The sequence below is a fragment of the Geotrypetes seraphini genome, chromosome 4, assembly GCF_902459505.1.
Source record: "Geotrypetes seraphini chromosome 4, aGeoSer1.1, whole genome shotgun sequence".
In the NCBI taxonomy this organism is placed as follows: Eukaryota; Metazoa; Chordata; class Amphibia; order Gymnophiona; family Dermophiidae; genus Geotrypetes; species Geotrypetes seraphini.
The window spans coordinates 58356197-58381898 of NC_047087.1; the positions used below are offsets into that span (position 1 = coordinate 58356197).

General features: G+C 40.9%; 1 protein-coding gene across 1 annotated transcript in view; it reads left to right on the forward strand.

The window, feature by feature from the left end:
* The window catches only part of CHD9 (chromodomain helicase DNA binding protein 9), a 499652-nt gene that overhangs the window by 288102 nt on the left and 185848 nt on the right, over positions 1–25702 (forward strand). The window contains 2 exon segments of the mRNA XM_033940083.1: positions 2051–2246; positions 12749–12916. Of these exon segments, the coding sequence (XP_033795974.1) occupies positions 2051–2246; positions 12749–12916 (364 nt within the window).

A 25702-nucleotide genomic window follows, 5' to 3' on the forward strand; every position in this document is an offset into this window, starting at 1 on the left:
ATAAAGTCTGTAATGAAGTTTGATGCAAGCCACAGAAAAGGGCATTACAGTAGTCCAAAAAATGCAGCATAACCAAACTTTACATAATATGCTACAAGTTGTCCACGAATAGAAGTTTCATTATATTTTGTCATTAAAGCAGAAAATCAATGCAGTATGAAATATATTAAAAACGCCAAGGGAAAGCTGTACCTGCTAAGCAGGGGCAGATGGATACAATCAACCGTGAAACTTTAGTTGGCAAAACCAGTGCATGTTACAATTATAGAAGCCTTACAAGAAAAAAATTAAGACCACTTAAAAAACAAAACTCTCTCTTATAGAGCATTGAATTCCCTAACAGTAAAAGTCCCATTTTCAGTTTGGGATTCTAGGCTCTAATATGTCAAGACTGGCTGTGAACCCATACCACAAGCATATGGCAACAGCATCCAACTGCCTACAAACTATTTACACTGCTTATGAAGCTGGGTTTTTTTTTAAAACATTTGGAGCATAAACTCCACTGAGCCAATGAGACTGGGAGGCTGAGAGCATTATCTACCGAAATAGAGAACAGAGGAAAGGGAGAGGCAGGTTTAGGAGGAAAGATAAGAAGTTCAATCATGGCATGTTTAATTTTAGATGGTGGTGTGACATCCATGTAGTAATGTCAGCCAGGGTTGCTGAGACTTGACCTAAATGCCGCTGAACTGGGCCATGGTGCGCTCTCACTTGGAGTACTGCGTCCAGCACTGGTCGCCGTACATGAAGAAGGACACGGTACTACTACAAAGGGTCCAGAGAAGAGCAACTAAGATGGTTAAGGGGCTGGAGGAGTTGCTGTACAGCGAAAGATTAGAGAAACTGGGCCTCTTCTCTCTCGAACAGAGGAGATTGAGAGGAGACATGATCGAAACATTCAAGGTACTGAAGGGAATAGACTTAGTAGGTAAGGACAAGTTGTTCACCCTCTCCAAGGTAGGGAGAACTAGAGGGCACTCTCTAAAATTGAAAGGGGATAGATTCCGTACGAACATAAGGAAGTTCTTCTTCACCCAGAGAGAGGTAGAAAACTGGAACCCTCTTCCGGAGTCTGTCATAGAGGAAAACACCCTCCAGGGATTCAAGACAAAGTTAGACAAGTTCCTGCTGAACCAGAATGTACGTAGGTAGGGCTAGTCTCAGGGCATTGGTCTTTGATTCAGAGGGCTGCCACACGAGCGGATTGCTGGGCATGATGGACCCAGCAGCAGCAATTCTTATGTTCTTATGTAGATTCCCATAGAAATTTTGAGCATAGAGAGGTAAATTTGTGAGTCATCAGCCTAGAAATGGTACTGGAAGCCGTGGGAGGAGATTAGAGCACCAAGGGAAGAAATGTAGATGGGGAAAAAAGATGTCCTAGGACAAAGCCCTGAGGTATGCCAACTGATAGCGGAATGGCTGCAGATGAGGATCTTCCTGTTAACACTTTGCTTGTGTTACTTGTTTTTAAACTTTTATTTACCAAAGAATACTAGTTTGTTCTAGTGCAGGGGTAGGCAATTCTGGTCCTCAAGAGCCTGAGCCAAGTCAGGTTTTGAGGTATCCACAATGAATATATACGAGATGGATTTTTTACCATAATTGTCTTCTATTTTATCAATTAATTTGTATTTCTTTTCCCATCCTTTCCTCGTGTTTTATTATGTTTATAAGTTTGTTTTCAACATGTTTCGTAAGGTTTAGATCTCTGTTTGTTTTGTTGCCCTCTTAATTTTGTAATTTTACTGAGATGTTTATCGCTTAGAATTTTGAATAAGCAATCAATCAAATTTATAATAAACTTGAAACTTGATTTGCATGCACTACCTCCTTGAGATGCAAATCTATCTCATGCATATTTATTGTGGATATCCTGAAAACCTAACCTGGCTCCGGCTTTCGAGTACCGGAATTGCCTACCCCTGTTCTAGTGTAATCGATTTGTAAGCGGAAATGGCTAATAATAAGGAAGCAGAATCTTCTGTGTAGAAGGTATCTGTTCACACATGTTTTTGACACACGCATTCTTTTTTACCCTTTACAGGTATTTGTATGAGCGAATTGATGGAAGAGTGAGAGGAAACCTGCGGCAAGCTGCTATAGATCGGTTTAGTAAGCCTGATTCTGACCGATTTGTGTTTCTTCTGTGTACAAGGGCAGGTGGCTTGGGCATCAATTTAACTGCAGCAGATACCTGCATCATTTTTGACTCTGACTGGAATCCCCAGAATGATCTGCAGGTAAGTATGTAGAATGAAAATCTAGCAAAGTCTGATTAGCTACATAAGATGTTATTCTTCTGTATACATCCCAGTTCTGATGGCAGCATTGTGACCTCTTTGAAGGATGCAGTGTATATGTATAAAAATACCTTGTTTCCTTTAAAACTGTAGTAAATGGTGTGGATTTCTGCAAGACCCGGTTTGCAGGTTGAGGTGAAATACCGTTAGTATTGATTCCATAAGGGACTTAGAGAAAGAGGATTATCGAAGGTAAGAACCTAATCTTTCATTCAGTTTTGGAAATCTTTACCTTTGAATTCTTATACTATCTTTTAATGTTTGCTTTGTATGAAAAATATTGTAATTTTTTCTTAGCAGTGACCATTATGAATTTTTAGCTTTCTTGTTTTCAAAAGTTCCCTGCATCTCCAGAACTGCAATTTTTGCCTCTAAACTTGTTGGGATGGAGTCCTCGGGCTCTCCTAATGTGGAGTTTTGCTAGGATTGCACAAATTGAGTGCTTTTGGAGCATTTTTGCGCCACATGTCACGGCAGGGCAAAGCTTAGCCTTTCCTCTGATTGAGCAGATGACCAAATGCTCAGGTAGCCCAGTGGAGGAGCTTATTTTGTTTGCGGGGCTCAGAGCGACTGGGTCTGCAGCCTCAGAATCTCATTCTTCCGTCATTTCAGGGTGATTCTGCGCCCCAGGAATTGGAGGCCTTTGCAGACTGGCATATTTGTGGAATGCATTTCGCAGCAGGCGTTCTTCCCCTGTTCAGGCCTACTTAGCCTCTGATCTGTCTCTAAGCGTTGTTGCTTCTATGGGCACATTTTCTCTCAGTCCACCACTGTTCTAGTGCTGCTTGATCCTGATCTGCGTGATCCTTCAGATGATGACCAGCTCGCTGGTCCTTTATTCTCCAGCGCAGCACTTCAGGCACGGGAGATCAGAGACTGTATTCTGGCTCTTCGGAGTTCTCAGGAGCAGCTTTGCCAGTTCTTATGTCTGAGTCTCTGCAGGAGTTGATTTGGTCACTCAGCCGGCTCTGTCCACTTTTTCCTCCTGGCTTTGTGGAGTGCACTCCCAGTCTTCTGCCTATCCCTGGCACCCTGATATGAGCATTTTAATATCATAACAGTATCTATCTCTGGCAGGAGCTCTTAAGATAGGGTGGGCCATATCTCGCTTTTATCCACCAGCACAGGAGTGCCAGCAGCTTCTGGGTCAGCCTAGGGTGGATTTTTGAGTTGCATAGATGTCTTCCAGCACCTCTTTTCCCAGAGCAGGTGGTGTGGTGCTTTCAGATTTGTAGGACCACTAGGTGGATGGTGTCCTCTGGGGCTTTTTGTTGCAGCTGCTTTAGGCATTAAGGCTGCTTTGGCGGCATCCTTTGTCGCTCACACCTGTCTGACTCAGCTGAGATGCTCTGGAGACTGAGACTGTGGAGCTTCCTCCTCACCTTCTTTTAGCTTATTATGTGAGTAGTGGCTAAGGTGCCGGCGTACTCCGTTCTGCTGGATGCTCTGGGTCTGCCACTGAGTAGCTCATTCCATTTACAAGGCTCCTTTGGCTAAATGGAGTGGTTTTGGTTTGGCAAGGGACTGGACAACTTCATGATTACTGTGGTGAACCATCACCCTATTTCCCCTGCCTGATAGCAGACCCAGATTTTTTAGAGGTTCTGGTCACTCTTATTGTTCGTGGCTCTGGCAATCCCGCCTATATATGACTGCTACTTCTTCGGGGATTTTCCCAGAGTTCCTGGCAGCGGTGCTAGTAGTGGCAGCTTATTTACAGAAATAATGGCTGCCGTGAGTTCCTGTGAGACCACTGGAACTCAAGGCAGCCCTTTTTGTTCCCAGTTCTGCACAGGGCAGGAGCTTAGGAAGATTGTTCCTGTCCTGCTTCACTGCTAGATCACCAGGTTTTAAAAAGTAAGTAAGTGGAGAGGTCTGGGAGGTAGGGGGGTGGTTCACCCATACAAAAAACGTAAATAACCGAAGTTGCAAGTTCCAAACCCACGAATATGGAGGGGGATGTGTATATATCTCTTATGATTATGGTCTTGATGCATGTTTTCATTTTACCGATATATAAAAAGCCACACGGTATTGCATTTGCAGTATTGCAGTCAGAGTTATGTCTCAAGGCATATTGGTGGTTCTATATTTTTTTATGTCTAGCTATTTTTCCTGCTTTTCTGTTTTTCCATATTTTTTTTTTATTACTGCTTCGTTTTGGCCCTGAGATTTATTTTTCATTCTTGAAATGGCCTTTCACAGCGGCCATTATTTACCATGAAATAGAGAATAACGTGTGGAAAAACATTGTCCCTGTCCCCACCCCGTCCCCGTGAGCTCGGCCCCATCCTCACCAGCTCAATTCCCGTCCCCACCCCGTTCCTGCAAGCCATCTGATTCCATCTGCACAAGCCTCAATTTTATACTGATTTTATTAAAATATAAAAAGAAACAATATTCTGTACAATTGTCATTTTATAAACACAAATAACACACAGCAAGTATCAACAAAACCCCTCTCTCCCCTCCCCACCCCTTCAGAAATATCTCCTCCACTATCGAAAATAAGCCAAATTATTACAGAATGCTACACAGAAAAATCATGCAAATAGAATACCGCAGTCGCACATGACAGGAATAATGTTAGAGGAGTGCAACTAGGGCAACTGCCCCCTGGTCATAGAGAGCCCTAAGCCAGCTGGAAGTTAAAGAAACATGGTCTGGACTTTGTGGTCTCCAGTTATGTCTAACACCAGCTCCAGCAGGACACATATTTCAAATCTGATATATTCTAATCACAAAATAGAAAATAAAATTATTTTTTTCTATCTTTTGTTGCTCCGTCATTTTATTCTTCACATCATGTTTGTCTCGGGGGGTTTTGTCTTCTCTTAACTCGACAGGGTTCCCCAACCATTTGACATTTCTTCTTTCTCCTTGCTCACCATCCATCATCTATCTCTGTGTATGTATTGTTCCCCATGTTCAGCATCTCCCTTCTCTATGTCTTCTATACATCCCTTTCTAGTATTTCCCCTGTGCCCATATGTCTGCCTTTATCATCTCACCATTCCATAGTTCCCTCCCCCTGTGTACAGGGAGTGGTGAAAGAGAGAAAGAGATCCAGGATTCATCTCTCCCACTCCCTCTACTGCAACATCTCTCTCATGCCCCGGATCATGTGCAGCATTTTTCACCACTGCCCACCAGCCCCATGCCCAACATTTCTCCCTGTTTCACACCTTTCCAGCTCCATGACACATTTCTCCTTCCATGACTATGTCCAACATTCTTCCCCCTTGCATCCCCTTCAATCTGTCCCTCTGTTCCCTCTCCAGTACCACAATATCAAACATTTCTCCCTCTCATCCTTCTCTTCCCCATGTATCTCTACCTCACTCCTCTCTCTATGCCCAACAATTTTCCTCTTTCTTCCTTTCCCCATGTTCACAGTCTCTTTCCCTCTCACTTACACACTCATGCCCAACAATTCTCCCTTTTTATTCCCTCCCTCCCTTCCTTCTGTGTTCCGAGTTCATACCCCCCTCCCTGCCTTCCAGCCTTTATCCCAAATTCTTGCTCCTCCCATGTCTCAATGCGCTCCTTCCCCTCCTTTATACCTTTGTCTCACGTTGATATCCTCTCTCTTCTTTTCTTGTTCCCTTCATATTTCACAAATCTTAAAGCAAAGATTCTTTGTTTTATATGGACCATTCGCTCATTCTTAGATGTTCCACAATTATACAAAATAATTCACTCTTGCTTGATATAAAAAATTGATTATTTCAACTATGTTTATGCAGGCATTATATCTGCTCAGACAAAATTACTTCAAACCCTTCATAATACTGCAGCAAGAATCCTTTGTATAGCAAATTGATTTGATCATGTTATACCTTCTGCATCTCCACTGGCTTCCATTCCCATTTTATGTGTTTTTCAAAATCCTTTGTTTGACTGAAAAGCTTTTCACTCTGGATCTCCATTTTACCTAACTTCTGTCATCATCCCATATACCCCTTCAAGATCATTACTATCCTTGGACTCTAACGGCATAGTTTTCCATTCACCTACAAAGACATACCTAGAATCCATAAGACATTTGACTTTTTAGTTTATAGCCCCAAAATTATACAATGTCCTCCCCCAAAATTATACAATGTTTACAGATTGAGTCATCTTTTACAAAATTTGCTATTGAAAACATACTATTTTAATTTAGCATTTGGTGCAGAAACATTGGAGGGAGGGTTTTTTTGCCTATACTGTATGACCTCACTCTCCTCTATCAGTTGGTAACAGAGGAAGTGAAACATTACTCTTTCTGTAGGTGTGCATTTTACCCTGGCCAGATTCTGCTTATGTAATCACTTGGGCTGGGTAGAGCAGAGGTATAACTGCACTATTATAGATGAGAACTTTGAAGCTCCCTCCTTCCCTCTTTACATAGTCGCAATCTCTGCAGGTAAGATTCTTCATTTATCGCCTTCCCAAGCATGGGAATTTAGAGACTGCTAAGAATATTGTCCATCTGAAACCAGAAGCTTTGTGAGCTGAATATTCTGCTTATGGCATCATATTAAAGATATTTATTGTATCCTAGTTTATAGATCATGCATATTTATCATCCGAAAATACAAAAGAACCCACAGGTACAATCTAGACCAGGGATGCCCAATAGGTCTATCGCGATCATCCGGTAGATCGCCAAGGCTCCGTGATAGACTCACTTTGTCTTGGCGATCTACCGGGCCAATCAGCCTTCCTCTCCCCGAAGTCAATTCTGCCGTCGAAGAGGAGGTTCTGGCCAGCCAATCACTGCCTGGCTGGGCCAGAACTTCCTCTCCGATGGCAGAATTGATGTCAAGGAGAGGAATGCTGGTCGGCCCGACGCAGGGAAGCAGGGAGAGCTTGGGATGGCAGCGGCTTTGGGGCCTGTTCCCCGATGGCAGTGGCTTGGGGGAGGGCAGAAAGAAAGAGGGCAGACAGGGAGACAGAAGGAAAGAAGAGAAACAGAAAAAAAGAAAGGGGGCATGAAGAGAGAAAAAAAGAAAGGGAGGCAGGGAGAGAGGAAGAAAAAGTTGGAGGAAGGAATGAGGTCTGGAGGAGAGGAAGCAAAAAGGCTGAAAGAAGGGAAGAAAGATTGAATGATGGTCAGAAGAAGAAAGTGCAACCAGAGACTCATGAAATCACGAGACAACAAAGGTAGGAAAAATGATTTTATTTTCAATTTAGTGATCAAAATGTGTCTGAATTTATATCTGCTGTCTATATTTTACACTATGGTCCCCTTTTACTAAACCGCAATAGCGGTTTTTAGCACAGGGAGCCTATGAACTTCGAGAGCAGCGCTGGGCATTCAGCGTAGATCCCTGCACTAAAAACTGCTATCGTGGTTTAGTAAAAAGGGAGGGGGGTATTTGTCTATGTTTGTATGGTTGTTACTGAGGTGACAGTGCATAGAGTCATCTGCTTTGACCTCTTTGAAAAAATCCCGGAATAGAAATGATAATTAACATTTTCTATGCATACAATGTGCTTTGTGGTTTTTTAAAAATTTTATTGTTAGTAGATCATTTTGACTTGGTCATTTTAAAAGTAGCTCGCAAGCCCAAAAAGTGTGGGCACCCCTTATCTAGATAATCATGTTCCCCAGGCTTAGGTGTAAGTCCTAACCAGAGGACATTTACTTTTGTGTAGAGAATGACTATGGCCATTCTCTTTAATTTGGAGGTAGAGAATGTACCTAAATCCCTCTTGTTTAGCTTACTGAAATACCTTAATACCCTTAAAAGGGAATGTGACTTGACATACTGCCTTTATATAGCTACAGTACAATCAAAATGGTTTATATATTGTTTGCAGGTACTTTTGTACCTGGGGCAATGGAGGGTTAAGTGACTTGCCCACAGTTACAAAGAACTGTATTTTTTGCAAAGTTAATTAATACAGTTGAAATTTTTAAAAAATGAAATTCTCTATTTATTAGGCAACCAGTGAAGCCTGTATGGAATGTGAGTTACATGATCATGTGCTTTGGTTCCAATTAGAGTTGCAGCTGCTGTACCTGTATTCTAAAGGAGCTAGACTCCTTAACAAGACCCTTAGTGATTCCTAAATACAATCGATCATACTCAACATAAGTGGCTAAAATCTACAAATCATTTGGGTTCACAAATAGTCACAACATGTGACAAAATATTACCAAAGATTGCACTGGCTGCCAATTGAGGCAAGAATATTGTTTAAGTTTGGTTGTATATGGTCTTTTATCTAGTTATTTTCTTGACCACTTTGAATTTGTTATTAGAAAACGCCCTACACAGGATTCGTGGATATTTGGCTTTTCATCTATTAAGGGATGTGTTTACAAACAATTCTTTGGCAGAATTCTATCTTGTCAGGCCGGTATATGGGATAAACATCTTGGTAATTTTATATCAAGTTCCAACACCTATCTGGCATTTAGAAAATCTTTAAAAACTAATGGATTGTAATTCACTGTGAATGCCCAGTATCTTTACTTTGTAAACTACACAGAAATGAGAAGTAGCTGTGGTATACAAGCATATTGTTATGTTATGTTACAACTTCCTAATTTAACAAAACTAATTAAAAAATACCACTAAATTGTTGCTAAAGAATGTATCTTTGTTGATAAAAAAGCAGAATACAGATGTGCATTTCACACAGATGCAGTCTTGCTAATCACTGTTTCTGACTGTATTAATGGTATATATAAACCACTGTTGTATTTTCAATCAAATCATGTCTTTGTTACTGTCACTTTTAAGGTTAACAATAGATACTTTGGTACATTCACTTATAGTTTTTATTCTCAATTGTATGGACCTTCAGATAGCAACCGGGCATACAGTTGTCGGTTGCTTTGCTCTTCGTCGGTCCAGCCTTTATTAATTATTCATATAAGACTCATTTTGAAATTTTTTTGTTTTTGTTTTTTACTTAGACTTTTCTTTATGTTAGTATTGAAGGAACGTCACTTAGCTTATAGTGCTCTTGTCCTATATTCATCTCTCCCAACATGCATGTTTCATCGTGAAACTTTTCTTCAGGGTCAGGGAAACTACAATAAAATATCCAATATCCATGCCTTACTTTCTTATAATTAAAAGACAAATTAACAACAGATAGTGCCTCTACTGAATAGTAAAGTATTTAAAAGCAGAGAGAACCAGCCGCTTACTGTTTGAGGGAGCTAACTCAGACTTGTAACATGGCCGCGGTTTGCAATTAGGGCCATAAAATACAGCTGGCCTGACGCACATCAAGACATATGCTTTCATCATCATACCAGTGCGAGGCTCAGCAGGACCAGAGCTATTCACTAAAGCACTCATAGGATCGATAGCCACTCGATCTCCTCATTTAATCCTATGGGAGCCAGGGATTTACGTTTAAATATCCATTTCTGCTCTTTAACTGCCAAAGCCTTCTGAATATTGCCTCCTTCCCACCCTACTGTAACAGAATCCATAATTCTCCATTTAATGTCAGACCACTCATGCCCCATAAGCTGCCAATGCCTAACCAAAGGGGCCGTATCCTGTTCTGTCCGGACCCGGGATTTGTGTTCATTTAAACGGGTCTTGATAGAGCGCATAGTGTGCCCAATATAGATTTTGTTACAAGTACATTGGATTAAATACACCACACACGTGGAATCACAATTGGTAGAAGCATAAGTGTAGTATTTAATCCCAGTGTCCAGGTGCACCCAGCATTGACCTGTCATAGTCAGGTTGCACCATTGACATCTGCCACATCCCGTATGAGTCCCCCCTACTGTGAGGCACCATCACAGGCTTGCTTTTGAAAAGCTCCCCAATATTTCTGGTGCATTTATACGAAAATATGGGTCTCTCGGGGCAGTCGGGGACAGCTAACTGAGCTATGTGCCAGTGTTTGAGTATCACCTTCTTGATTTTAGGGGAGAGGGGGTAAATCTTTGTACAAAAACTAATCCCAAATCTTCCTTGTCCTCATTGTAAGTGAGTAGTAGTTTGCGTTGTGCAAATTTTGCCCTGGTGTACGCTTGTTGTATGATCCCCCTTGGGTATCCACGTTGGTAAAATCTATCTTTCATCTCTTTAGCCTGAATTTTGAAATCTTCAAATGACGAACAAATCCGTCGTAGGCGAAGGAATTGACTAATGAGAAGGCTGTTCTTCAACCGATCAGGATGAAAACTGTGGTAGCGAAGTAAACTATTCCTATCAGTAATTTTTTGATACAGAGATGTTTTAAATCCTTTCGCTTCCTTCTGGATGTTGATATCTAGAAATGCAATTTCCCTGGTATTAATCATTGCAGTGAATTTGATGTTAGGCAACAGACCATTGGGCGATATTATGAAGATATCAAGTTCTTGTATAGAGGCTGTCCAGATAAAAAAGATAATCATTGAGGAATCTTTTCATATGATGACATTTTTGAACCCCTCAGAATTATAGATGTATTTCTGTTCCATATTAGCCATATATAGATTTGCAATAGATGGCGCTACCGAGGCACCCATTGCAATTCCATGAATCTGTTCAAAAAATTATTCATTGAACCAGAAATAGCTTCTGGTGAGAACCAATTTAGCTAATTTCATGAGGAAGTCAGCGGAGATTCTAGGACACAACTCCCCTCTTCATGCTCACCTGAATATCTACATTACTTGTAATTCTAGTTTATTGTAATTTCTTATTAAACTTTGTTTAATTGATGTGAACCGCCTAGAACTCCCTGGGTATAGCGGTATACAAGAATAAAGTTATTATTATTTTTATTATTATTATGATTGAAAACTACCTGCATCATCCCTAATGCTTCATCAGCTGGGATTATTGTGTATAGTGATGCCACATTAAGTGTGACTAGTATCCAGTCTTCCGTCACTGTAGTTATAGAAGCCAATATTGAAAGCATGTGAGTGGTGTCCTTGATATATGATCGTATCTTATTCACTTCTTCTCTCAAAAAGATGTCAATAAATTTTGGTAAAGGTTCTAGGATAGAATTTCTCATTGAAACGATTAAATGAGGAAATCGAGTGGCTATTGATCCTATGAGTGCTTTAGTGAATAGCTCCGGTCCTGCTGAGCCTCGCACTGGTATGATGATGACAGCATACGTCTTGATCTGCGTCAGGCCAGCTATATTTAATGGCCCTAATTGCAAACCACAGCCATGTTACAAGTATGAGTTAGCTCCCTCAAACGGTAAGCGGCTGGTTCTCTCTGCTTTTAAATACTTTACTGTTCAGTAGAGCAGGGATCTCAAAGTCCCTCCTTGAGGGCTGCAATCCAGTTGGGTTTTTAGGATTTCCCCAATGAATATGCATGAGATCTATGTGCATGCACTGCTTTCAATGCATATTCATTGGGGAAATCCTGAAAACCAGACTGGATTGCGGCCCTCAAGGAGGGACTTTGAGATCCCTGCAGTAGAGGCACTATCTGTTGTTAATTTGTCTTTTAGTTATAAGAAAGTAAGGCATGGATATTGGATATTTTATTGTAGTTTCCCTCAACCCTGAAGAAAAGTTTTGTGATGAAACATGTATGTTGGGATAGGTGAATATAGGACAAGAGCACTATAAGCTAAGTGACGTTCCTTTAATACTAACATATAGAAAAGTCTAAGTAAAAAACAAAAAATTACAAAATGAGTCTTTTATGAATAATTAATAAAGGCTGGACTGACGAAGAGCAAAGCAATCGACCACTGTATGCCCGGTTACTATCTGAAGGTCCATACAATTGAGAATAAAAACTATAAGTGAATGTACCAAAGTATCTTTTGCTAACCTTAAAAGTGACAGTAACAAAGACAAAATAGTACATGATCTGACTGTATTAAGGCAGTATCATTAGGGTAATTACTTGACTATGCTGCATTTTAACGGGGGAGGGGGGTAATGACTGTGTTTTATTGATATCACAGATGGAATGGCAATGTGTAGAGTAAGAATGTGCTTTGCATACAATACTCATGGAGTGTCATTAAAGAAAAATCTACACTGCCAATAATGGGAAACTCGAACTATAAATAATTTAGCTGTATGAAGAAGGTATATTGATATGCATTAATATTTCTAAAACATTTTAGACCTTGGGCACCTTATAACTTAATTCAAGAATCATTTACTTTGTGATGACATCACCAAAATATCTCAATAATTGTTTTCCCTTATCCTCTCTTATAACAGTTACATCTGTGGTCTTTAATATATCCATAACACTTAATTTTAATTTTTCTTGTTTGCTTGGTCAGTTGAGCACTGAGGTTCTTGCATGTGAAACAATGTTTGACTAATTATCCTTCTGAAAATCCTTTTATTTTTAAAAATGTTGTCTCATAATTACTGTTAAGAATAGTAAATATTAAGACACTCCAAAGTAGCATAAAAAGTACATTTGCTTTGACTGTCACTGCACTTTTTAAGAAATCTAGCTCCAAAGCATAATTATTTTCCATTCCTATTAAAGGCCCAAGCTCGTTGTCACAGGATTGGTCAAAACAAAGCAGTAAAAGTTTACAGATTGATAACGCGAAACTCATATGAAAGAGAGATGTTTGACAGAGCAAGTCTGAAACTGGGTTTAGATAAGGCTGTCCTTCAGAGCATGAGTGGACGAGAAAACAGTGTGGGTGGGGTAAGTAGACGTCTTTAACTTTATCTCTTTAGCTGTATTCCATTTTTGTATGTAGATTTATAAGGATACATGTTAAACTGAATCACTATTTTTCACTTAAGGCAGTTTGTTTCCTTTTTCATGGACATTCCATATTTTCTTATGTGTAAGCATTTTCATAGGAGCATAGAGGTAAACATGAAAATTTATTTCTACTGCTGGGGCCAATTCATTATGCTGTTAGTTTGATTCTCAATTCTAGTCCAAGCTTTAGTTGCTTTTATCATTTTTGAATCTATTATCTTGTGTATACTCATTTGAAGCAATAAAAAGCACATCCTAATTAGAACTACAGCCTCTGCACCCTGAGGTTGTGGGTTCCAACCCTATGCTTCTCCTTGTGACCCTGGGCAAGTCACCTAATCTTCCACAGTCCCAGGTACATAGATAGATTGTGAGCTCACCTGGACAGTCGGAAGAAATCGACCAGGATCTGGAGGCTGAACTGAGGCAGGTATGCAAAAGCGGAAGTGTGGTGGTGATGGGGGACTTCAACTACCCTGGGATTGACTGGAGTATCGGACACTCTAACTACACAAGGGAGACCAATTCCTGGAGGCCACGAGGGACTGTTTCATGGAACAGCTGGTCACGGAACCAACTCGGGGAGATGCCACTCTTGACCTAATCTTCAACGGGCTAGGGGGACCCGCAAAGGAGGTGACGGTACTAGCCCCACTAGGAAACAGCGATCACAACACGATCCAGTGCAGGCTAGAAATTGGATCATCAAAGGTGAAGAGAACCACAACGACAGCACTCAACTTCAAAAAAGGGAATTATGATGCCATGTGGAAAATGGTGGGGAAGAAACTCAACGGCAACACAAGGAGGATGGAGTCCATAGAAAAAGCCTGGACCCTACTCAAGGGCACGGTGCATGAAGCACAGAACCTGTGCGTCCCCGAGTTCAGGAAAGGGTGCAAAAAAATAGAACCAAAAACCCAGTGTAGATAACAAATGCAGTAAAAAAGGCGATAAGTGACAAGAAAGCATCGTTCAAAAAATGGAAAAAGGACAACCAAAAGGAGCACAAAGAACACCAAAGGGAGTGTCACAGAGTGGTTAGGAAAGCAAAAAGAGAATTTGAAGAGAAGCTGGCGGGGGTAGCAACAAACTTCAAATCATTCTTGAGGTACGTTAAGGGGAAGCAACCAGCAAGGGAGGAAGTGGGACCCTTGGATGATGGAGACAGAAAGGGAGTGGTAAAAGAGGAAAAAGATAGCTGACAAGTTAAATCAGTTCTTCACGTCAGTCTTCACGAGGGAGGACACAACCAACATTCCGGAACCCGAAGAGATCGTAAATGGAGATCAGGATGATAAGCTGGTCCAGCTAGAGGTAAGCCAAGAGGATGTCCTCAGGCAGATAGACAGGCTAAAGAGTGACAAATCGCCAGGTCTGGACGGCATTCACCCAAGGGTACTCAAGGAACTAAGGAATGAAATAGCAGAGCCACTTCGACAAATATGCAACCTATCCTTAAAAACTGGAGAGATACCGGAGGACTGGAAAATAGCAAATGTCACTCCCATCTTCAAGAAGGGTTCAAGGGGTGACGCAGGAAACTACAGGCCGGTGAGCTTGACCTCGGTCCCGGGAAAGATGATGGAAGCGCTGATTAAGGACAGCATCTATGAACACATCGAAAACAATGGACAGCTAAAGTCGAGTCAGCATGGCTTCTGCAAGAGTAGGTCATGCCTCACAAACCTATTGCATTTCTTTGAGGGGGTAAACAGCGAGGTGGATAAAGGGGAATCCATAGACATCATTTACCTTGACTTCCAAAAAGCCTTCGACAAGGTGCCACACGAAAGACTGCTTATGAAGCTATGGAATCACGGGGTGCAAGGGGAGGTCCACCGATGGATCAAAAACTGGCTGGCAGACAGGAAACAGAGGGTTGGAGTAAAGGGACATTACTCAGACTGGCAAGGGGTCACGAGCGAAGTTCCGCAGGGGTCGATGCTGGGACCGCTTCTGTTCAATATATTTATTAACGACCTGGAGGCGGGAACAAAATGTGAGGTCATTAAATTTGCAGATGACACCAAACTATACAGCAGGGTTAAAACCACGGAAGACTGCGAAGATCTCCAAAAGGATCTGACAACACTGGAAGAGTAGGCCAAAAAGTGGCAAATGAGCTTCAACATAGGGAAATGCTAGGTCATGCATGCAGGGAAAAAGAACCCAATGTACACTTACAAAATGGGGGGATCACTGCTAGGGGTAAGTAACCTTGAAAGAGACCTGGGAGTAATGGTAGACACAACATTAAAGGCGTCGGTACAGTGCACCTCAGCCTCAAGGAAAGCAAACAAAATGTTGGGTATCATCAAAAAGGGTATCACGGCCAGGACGAAGGAAGTCATCCTGCCACTGTATCGCGCAATGGTGCGCCCCCATCTGGAGTACTGTGTCCAGTACTGGTCACTGTACCTCAAAAAGGACATGGCGGTACTTGAGGGAGTCCAGAGAAGAGCAACAAAGCTGATAAAGGGTATGGAAAACCTCTCATACACTGACAGACTGAAAAAACTGGGGCTGAGACATGATAGAAACCTTCAAGATCCTGAAAGGCATAGAAAAAGTAGACAGGGACAGATTTTTCAAATTATGGGGAACCACAAGTACAAGGGGGCACTCGGAGAAATTGAAAGGGGACAGATTTAGAACAAACGCTAGGAAGTTCTTTTTCACCCAGAAGGTGGTGGATACATGGAACGCGCTCCCGGAGGCTGTGATAGGCAGGAGCACGTTACAGGGCTTCAAAGAAGGTTTGGATAGGTTCCTAGAGGACAAAGGGATTGAGGGGTACAGATAAGAATAGATGTGGGTTATAGGGATAGGAGTAGAGGTAGGTTATAGAAATAGTCAGGGACCACTGCTCAGGCAATAGGCCTGATGGGCTGCCATGGGAGCGGACCGCTGGGCGAGATGGACCTCTGGTCTGCCTCAGCGGAGGCAACTTCTTATGTTCTTATGTTCTTAATGCAGAACATGTTTATATTTAATAAATAAGAACTGAGGCAGTGAATCAGACCAAGGGTCATGTATGAATATTGTCATAGGTATGAGGATTATCACAGGTATGTATCTTTACAAAAGCCAATTTCAGAAGGAGAGGGTAAATTTTCCCAATTTATATAGGTACCATCAATCCTATATTTTGTGCCAGGGTATGTATTGGGTCCTTCCAGAGCTCATGGAAAAACTTCCAGATTGGTTGTGGTTAGAATGGCAACTCATGTCTCCTATACGTCTATGCCATGTTCTCATTATCAAAATGCCTAGATACTATAAAGATAACAGAATATTAGTTGATACTTGGAAAACACTGCGATATGTAAATAATTTAACAACTGTTCCACTTCACAAATATACAAATCAATCTATATGGCTGAACGCCAAGATTCAAATTGGTGGAGAAAAGGTCGCCTGGAAGCATTGGATGATAGCAGGAATTCGTTTATTGGATGATGTTACCTCTAATGGTAAATTGCTTGAGTTTTCACAGTTGCAACATAAATATGGCCTCAATAAATTAGAAAGTTTTAGTTGGTTGTAACTGAAGCAGGCCATTCAGGCTGGGTTCCCTGAGTGGAAAAATCTTAATAATCAATATAGTATGGAGTTCTTATGCTTTTAGGGGGACTTCCTGGGTCACCAGGCTGCCCAGTGGTATAAATTGTTAACTGGATTTATTAAAAAGAAACCAAACAATGGTTTGCAAGTTTCAAGTTTATTAGGTTTTTATATACCGCCTATCAAGGTTATCTAAGTGGTGTTTACAATCAGGTACTCAAGCATTTTCCCTATCTGTCCCGGTGGGCTCACAATCTATCTAACGTACCTGGGGCTATGGAGGATTAAGTGACTTGCCCAGAGTCACAAGGAGCAGCGCGGGGTTTGAACCCACAACCCCAGGGTGCTGAGGGTGTAGCTTCAACCACTGCACCACACACTCCTCCTTTGAGAGACATTTGGAGCATTGAGATTAAGCATAAAATTTCTGCGCCTCAATGGACACAAATTTGGACTTGGAGGATGAGATGTACAGTGTCGGCATCTATGAGACAAACATGTTTTTTCTGTTACATAGAGCATTATGGACCCCTGTTTAGTTACAAAAATTAGATAGCTCTAAGTCTAATAGATGTTGGCACTGTCATCTTGAAGCAGGGACTTTGGATCATTTATTATTCTGTTGCCCATTTATTTTGAATTTTTGGAAATCAATTTGGGACCAAATTAATTGTTTATTAGACAACTCAGTGGCATTATCATATGATACTGTGCTGTTTGGTATGGCAATGATAGCAAAAAGTCAGATTTCTTCAAATAATAACAAATTATTACTTATAATGACTGGGGTTGCCATTCAACAAATTACCTATAATTGGAAAAACTGGAGTAGATTAAATGATAATTTCTGGTGGAATTCCTTGTGTCATATTTATGAAATGGAAAGATTTATTGCAATACAGTGAGAATGTTTTAGGAAATTTCAAGATGTGTGGGAGCCGTTAACAAAATATTGTACTGATTAAATGACATTTTTTCCCTTAAATTTACAGGTTCAGTTATGAAGGGGGTGGGAGTATAATTCTATTATTATATATTGTACAAGGTGGGAAGGGTGGGAGATAAGAGCATATCATTTGTATTATTGATGATTATTAAGTGATATATTTATTGTTAATCTGTTTTAACATATTGACACACTTATTGTAAGTTTGAAAATGAATAAAGATTTTTTTTAAAAAAAGAATGTCATACAAATATTATAATGCTTAAATATTTCACAGATAATTTGATTAATCCATTTTTTCAGTATATGTTTTACTTTTAAAATATATTTTGATATCAAGTTCTTTGATAATTACTAAATGTAGTATATTTTATGATATTTATATTAGTGAAATTGACACCTAGAGAATGACACGAATAAGTTTTGTCCTCGCCCCATCCCAAAGACCTCTGTCCTCGCAAACTCTGTCTGATCCCATTCGCAGAAGCCTCGAATGGTTATGATTTTATATTTGCACTCAAATTCTAGGGAGGTATTAATAAATACTCTGTGATAATATAAGTAATTTCAATCAAATATCACAACTCTAAATTTATAAATAATTAAATTAATTAATGGTATAAAGTGCTCAGACACTACAACCAAAACTGTTCAGTGTAATCACCAAACTATGGTTGCCAATGGGACCATCATTGCCTTTACAGTCCCTTTGTCTCCCAATGTTACCATATTACTTTCCAATACTGACGCCACTAGATAAAGGTAACTTATCTGAAATCGTGATCTGGAGGTCTCTTATTGGATGTAATGGCAGCCATAGATTAAAACCGTGCTCTAAAAGTGCTTATATATGAAAACAGCTGAATGCCATAATGAGAAACTGAGCCCCAATTCAGCTGCTTTCATATATAAGCACTTTTAGAGCACCAGCACTTTCATAGTTTTACTCTATGGCTGCCGTTACATCCAATAAGAGGCCTTCAGATCACAATTTCAGTCAGATAAGTTACCTTTATCTAGTGACATCAGTATTGGAAAGTAATGTAACATTGGGAGGCAAAGGGACTGTAAAAGCAATGATGGTCCCATTGGCAACCATAGCTTGGTGATTACACTGAAAAGTTTTGGTTGTAGGGTCTGAGCACTTTACACCATTAATTAATTAAATTAATTATTTATAAATTTAGAGCTATGATATTTGATTAATAAAATGATTTCAATATAAAATCATATTTCAAAGTATAAACCAAATAATAACTGTCATTTTATAAATCACAGATACAGAACAAGGATCAACAAAACTCCTGTCTCCCCCTCCTCCCACAAATATCCCCTCCACTAACGAGACAACATAACAAGCCAAATTACTACAAAATGCTGTATAGAAAAATCATGCTAACAGAATATTGCTAATAATAATAATTTCTATAGTCCTACTAGACATACACAGCACTGTACATTAAAACATAAGAAGAGACCGTCCCTGCTCAAAAGAGCTTATAATCTAGTTAAAATAGACAAACTGGACAAGAAGCTGCATCAATACATAGTGCTCAGGTGGGGGAATTACAGAGGGAACAAGACAGCATTGATGTTTCGAAGGTGGATTGGAATTTAGAATTGAAAGCATCTTCAAATAAGTGGGCTTTGAGTCTGGATTTGAATACTGCCAGAAATGGAGCCTAAAGTACCAAGTCAGGCAGTTTGTTCCAGGCATACAGTACAGCAAAGTAGAAGGAATTGGCCATAGAGGAGAAATAAGAGAGACATTTGATGATTGGAGTACCCGGGGGTAGTGTGGGAAGAGAGGAGAGATTCTGCGGAGCAGCTGAGCGAATACATTTGTAGGTCAATTAGAGGAGTTTGAACTGTATGCAGAAATGGATAGGGAGCCAATAAAGTGACTTAAAGAGAAGGGTAATGTGGGCATAGCGACATTGGCAGAATATAAAGCGTGCAGCAGAGTTCTGAACAGATTGAAGGGAAGAGAGATGGTTTAACAGAAGGCCAGTGAGAAGCAGGTTGCAGTAGTCTAGGCGAGAGGTGATGAAGGTCTTGGTAGTGCGCTCAAATGCCAAATCCATAATAGCTGACCAAAAATGATAAACATAAATTAAACCAAAATCCCCAAAAGCCACACCTTGCATGTAGTACAAGACATATATAGATTTCTTGTGCAACAGGATTGGTAGTCTTGACCATCAGGTTAAACTTGCAAGGGTTGTAGAGAGCCCATTGTTTGTTTTCATGCTCCTACTCCCATCGCTCTGGGATGAACTCCATCTACTCAGTCTTACTCTACAAACGAGGAGTAGGGAACCTGTCTGTTCTGCTCAAGTTTAATCTTTATTATTTTTGATTTTTAAAATTATCTGCTCAAAGACTTTTGGTGCTGCAGAGGAATCCCGGTCACCTCGGGGCATCTCTGGCTGGCGAGAAGATATAGACTCAGGGCTAAGGCTCGCATAATTCCTGTGTGGCCAGTCTGCTTCAGTGGTTCTCAGAGCTCAGGGTCCATACCCTTGAGAGCAATCTCACCTCAAGTTTGTCCCCAAGTTACTTTGGCTTGGCCCAAAATTAGAGCAGCTACCTTCGTCCATTTTGCTGCCTTCAGGATCCTCACTGCAGATTGAATTATCAAGTAAAGTTCTGGGTGTCATTATAGATTCAACACTTTCATTTAACGACCATCTTAATTCTCTGGTAAAAAAAAATGTTTTTTTTTAGCCTCCATATGTTGAGGAAAGTGAGATCCTGTTTCCATCATCAACACTTTGCTGTCCTTGTTCAATCAATCATCCTTTCAAGGCTGGATTATTGTAATTCGGTCTATTTAAGCTTGACCAAGAAAAGCTTTCAAAGACTTCAACTGATCCAGAATATTACTGCTAGGCTGATCTTTGCAAAAAGTAAATTTGATCACATCTTTCCGTTCCTGCAAAAACTTCATTGGCTTCCAATAATTTCCAGGGTTTATTTTAAATGAGCCTGCTTAACATTTAAGATATTGCATGGCATCCTGCCTACTTTAATTCCCATGTCTTGTAATTCTGTAAGATCTGACATTACCAGATCTACTCAAAAATTTAAATTGTCCTTTCCTGTGTTGAAAGGCGTTACATACATTGACAAATTAGAGAAGTCTCTACTTTTCCAAATTACTGAGCTGTGGAATAATTTTTCTATTCAACTGCGCAATCTGGGCTCTTTCCAACCATCTGAAAACTTGGCTATTTTCAAAGTTGTAAATTCCACTCCTCTCCATACTATTCCAAATCCTTATTGTATCTGTTCTCCTTTCTAATTTCTTGTAAACCGTGCTGAGCTCTACTATTATAGAGAAGATGCGTTATATAAGCCTAAGGTTTGGTTTAATTTAGTTTGAGCACAGACTGAGTGAGTCCCATGGCAATTTATCCAGGATTGGGGATGACTGCATTTCTCCACCCCTCCCCCTCCTGATGTCACGCAGCTCTGGTGGGGTGGGGGTCTGAGATCCAGTTCCATGTCGGGGACTGGACAGCAGTCTGAAGAAGTAAGCCATCTGTTGGACTCCAGGCTTGTCTGAAACAGAAATCTTCCCTAACCTCTGATCTGAGGTTTCTCTATGCAGCTCCAGCACAGCAGCATGGCACAGTGAATAAGGCTATTGCAGCCTATAGGAAAAATTAAAGGGATCCTTTAAAAGTTATTTTTGAAGGTTTCTGAGGTTAGGTATCGGGTCCCCCACCTCTCAAAACCTCTTCCCTGTATTTTTTTGTGTTGCCATTTTTCTCCACGGGACAATCAGTTCTCCATCTTGGATTTCCCAATTTTATTTTAAAAGCCTCCATCTGCCTCAGTACCCCTTGTTTTTGACAGAAAACAGTATAGATGGACTTCTCAGGTGGAGGTTGGATCCATGTTAGATTTGCGGTGGATGCCTATCTGAAGAAAATTAAACTCTGGTTGGTTGGACTCACACATGTTAATCCTTAAACGTTGATAAGTCTAAAGTCATGACCTTCCCATTCAAAGATGGATTATCCTTACAGGCCCCTTTGAAACTTGATTCTTCACCCATCAAATCTGTACCTTCTTTAAAACTGTTAGGGATCACTTTAGATATCAAATTTTCTTATCATCTTCATATTAGTATGGTTGTCCAGCAATGTTTTCATCGGCTAAGAATGATTAGATAAATTTCTAAACTTTTGGATACTGCATCTTTGAACATCCTAATTCATTCCCTTGTTATTTCATTTATAGATTACTGTAACGCCCTCTTTAAAGGAATAACAAAAAAAGAACTTATGTGACTTCAGATTGTGCAGAATACAGCAGTAAAAATTATTTATAACGCAAAGAAATATGACCACGTTTCCCTTCTTCTGTATAAGGCACATTGGCTACCTATCGAGCACCGAATCAGTTACAAACTTCTTTTAACCTTCAAAACCCAATTATACAATCATCTAGAATTTATTGATAAACTACTTATTCCAGATCTCTCCGTTCTGCAGCTCACAATCTCCTTAACATTCCATCCTTAAAATATATTAGTACTTTAAGATCCAATAATTTTGCCATGACAGCACCTTCCCTTTGGAATTCCATTCCTAACTATATAAGGGAAGAAACTTCCGTAGGCCCTTTCAAGATTAAGTTGAAGACTTTCCTATTCATAGACACTTTTGAGACATAACTGCCCTCATTAGGGCAACAATTTCTTCGTTAATATTCAAGTCTACCCTTTCCTTATTGTTCTTCCCTTATTTATTCTTTTCTTTACTGATTGTAGTTCTCCCCTTCTTCCTCTTGTTACTTTTGTTTGTCTGGTGTTTGTATGTTTGTTTTTACTGACATATCCCCCGTAATGGTATGTTCTGTTTTTAATCAATTGTTTTTATGTCATTGTATGCTGATAATGAATTTTATTGTTTTATGTCATTGTATGCTGACAATGAATTTTATTGTACACCGCTTTGAATTTCAGATTAAGCGGTATAACAATTTTAAGAAACCTTGAAGGTGGTTGTTCACATGCCGTGTAGTACATGAGGAGAACCGGGAGCTTTGGGCTTCACCTCTTCTTCTGCTTCTGGTGGCTTATTTGCTTAAATGGAGTGTTTTCTGGTCTAGAAATTCTGATAGCCAGAGAAAGTAGACTTAGTGTTCCTGGCAAAGCGCAGCTGCGTACTGGACAAACACCAGAACCAGTGTGGGAGTCTCTGCTCGGACAAACTGGGCAGTGGTTCGCTCCTGAATTCATACACACGATGTATGAAGCCTTTTTAGATTTTAAAAGCCGACCTAACCCTACTGGGGCCTCAGTGGAGATAGCGCCAGCAGGTTTAGTGAAAGATGCAGGGTCCACCCCAAGGATCCTTGCATATTTCATGGGGACCAAGCTCTGGTGGACTCAAAGGACAAATGTTCAGAGTCATAAGAACATAAACAGTGCCTCTGCTGGGTCAGACCAGAGGTCCATCACGCCCAGCAGTCCACTCACGCGGCGGCCCATCAGGTCAAGGACCTGCATAGTAATCCTCTTATCTATACCCTTCAGTCCCCTTTTCCTTCAGGAAATCATCCAATCCTCTATCTATACCCTTCAATCCCCTTTTCCTTCAGGAAATCATCCAAACCCAATAGTGTACTCTGTCGTATCACACCCTCTGGAAGCACATTCCAGGTGTCCACCACCCTTTGAGTGAAGAAGAGCTTCCTAGCATTGGTTCTGAATCTGTCCCCTCTCAATTTTTCCGAATGCCCTCTCGTTCTTGTAGTTTTCGAAAGTTTGAAAAATCTGTCCCTCTCCACTTTCTCTGTGCCCTTCATGATCTTGTAAGTCTCTATCATGTCCCCTCTAAGCCTCCGCTTCTCCAGGGAAAAGAGGCCCAGTTTTTCTAATCTTTCAGCATATGAAAGGTTTTCCATACCCTTTATCAGTCGCATCGCTCTCCTCTGAACCCTGTCGAGTATCGCCATATCCTTTTTTAGGTACGGTGACCAATATTGGATGCAGTACTCTAGATGCGGGTGCACTATCGCCCGATACAACGGCAGGATAACGTCCTTCATTCTGGTTGTAATACCTTTCTTGATAATACCTAGCATTCTGTTCGCCTTCTTAGAGGCCGCTGTGCACTGTGCCGATGGCTTCATTGTTTTGTCCACCAGTACCAATGAAGCCTATAATTTCTCATTCAAGGTCCTCAGCTCTGGGAGATTCAGCATCTCACCTGGGAGGGTGACCATGATCATGTGGCAGCCCTGTATCTCAGAAAGGATCCGAGAGTGCGAAGGTTATTCAAACCATCTAGCCTGAAAGGTTTGATTGCGGAGCTGCTTCAAGCCTCCACAGCTCAGTGATAGCTTATGAGCAGCATCAAAGAACAGAATGCCTGTATTCCCTCGCATCCACAGATTGCTAAGATGTTAACAGATCACTAGAATGTTCCCGAGGGACCCTTAGGGGTAGCTAAGTCCATGGCTAATCTCTAACCATTGGATGCTGAGCTTCAGCAGCGAATGGCTACACTAAAGTGGATTCACTGGTAACGCAGGTTAAGAAGTACACTTCATTGTTTAGTGAAGGGTATATAGTCCTCAACAACTCAAAGGATCACAATAGATTTTGTCCTCAAAAGGCAATTCGAAGCTGCTGTGCTGGGACTGAAAGCAGCAGTGGCGGTGTCTCGTATTGCCTGGGCTAACCCGGTCTCCAGATTTGGACAGTAAAGCTAACTCTCAGTTTCTCTTGGAGGGGGTTGATTATGTTGCAAATGCTCTATATGACCTTTTCAAGGTCTTGAGCAAGGTCTCTACCTGCAGAATGCTCTGGATCAGGCAATGGCGGGAAACTCGGTCTCCAAGGTGACCCTGATCAAACAATTTAATTGCTAATTTGGTGGATCAAAAGCTGAAATCCTTACCATATAGCAGACCTTGGAATGCAAGGGGATCCAGTAGGGGTTTCACCAGTATTTGAGAGCATCCTCCAATCAGAGGACATTCCAGGGCCAGAGACAAAGGTTTGGGAGCACCAGGTGACCATAAGGGTCTGGATCCCATTCCTCTGTGGCTTCCAAGAAGGTAGCGGGGAGGCTTAGATACAGATCTCTTCAGATCAGTGGGTGTTGAAGGTCATTTGGGAGGAGTACAATCTAGATTTCTAGCGGCCCCTCCCGGACCTCATTCTCACTTTTCTGGCAGAGCAGCTGAAAATGACAGCCTAGGTACGGGTAACGGTTTAGAGACTCACTGCTCTAGCAGCCATAGTTCCCATACCATAAGGAGAATGGGGCTTAGACAGATACTCCATATATTTCATCGTTCCCAAAAGAGACTCGGAAGACTGGAGACTGATTCAGGATCTAAAGTCAGTCAACACAACCCTCAAGATTCCCTGCTTCCACATGGAAATAGTGCAGTCGATTATTGCCTCGGTTGTGCTGGGGAAATGCCTTGCCTCTCTGGATCTAATAGAGACATACTTGCTTATTCCCATTTTTCCAGCTGACAAAAAGTTCTTGAGGGTCCATATTCTGGACAAGCATTTTCAATTCTCTGCTCTTCTCTTTGGCCTAGTTGTAGCACTATGAAACTTTACCAAGGTGATGGTTGTTGCACTTCCATTAGGCAGAAATTCAGGTGCATTCTTACATGGATGATTGGTAGACTAGGGGACTCTCAATGAAGTTACAGGGAAATACTTTTAAAACCAATAGGAGGAAATATTTTTTCACTCAGAGAATAGTTAAGCCCTGGAATGCTTTGCCAGAAGTTGTGGTAAGAGCGGATAGCATAGCTGATTTTAAGAAAGGTTTAGACAATTTTCTGGAGGAAAAGTCCATAGTCTGTTATTGAGAAAGACATGGAGGAAGCCATTGCTTGCCCTGGATCGGTAGCATGGAATGTTGCTACTCCCTGGGTTTTGGTCAGGTACTAGAACAGGCTACTGGGTTTGATAGACCACTGGTCTGACCCAGTATGGCTATTCTTATGTTAATGTAGGTACTCTTAGTTCAAAAATCATCCCCAAAAGAATTTGTTAAATGTTTCCTCTGCTCAATACTAATGACTGATAACATATTAAGTATAACAACTGCCTTAGTTAGGTTAGCCTGGCTCAATATGCCAACTTATATTTTGGATTTACTTCATGCCTTTTTCAATAGTAGCTCAAAGCAAGTCATTTTCAGTTACAATCTAGGAAGGCAGGGAAA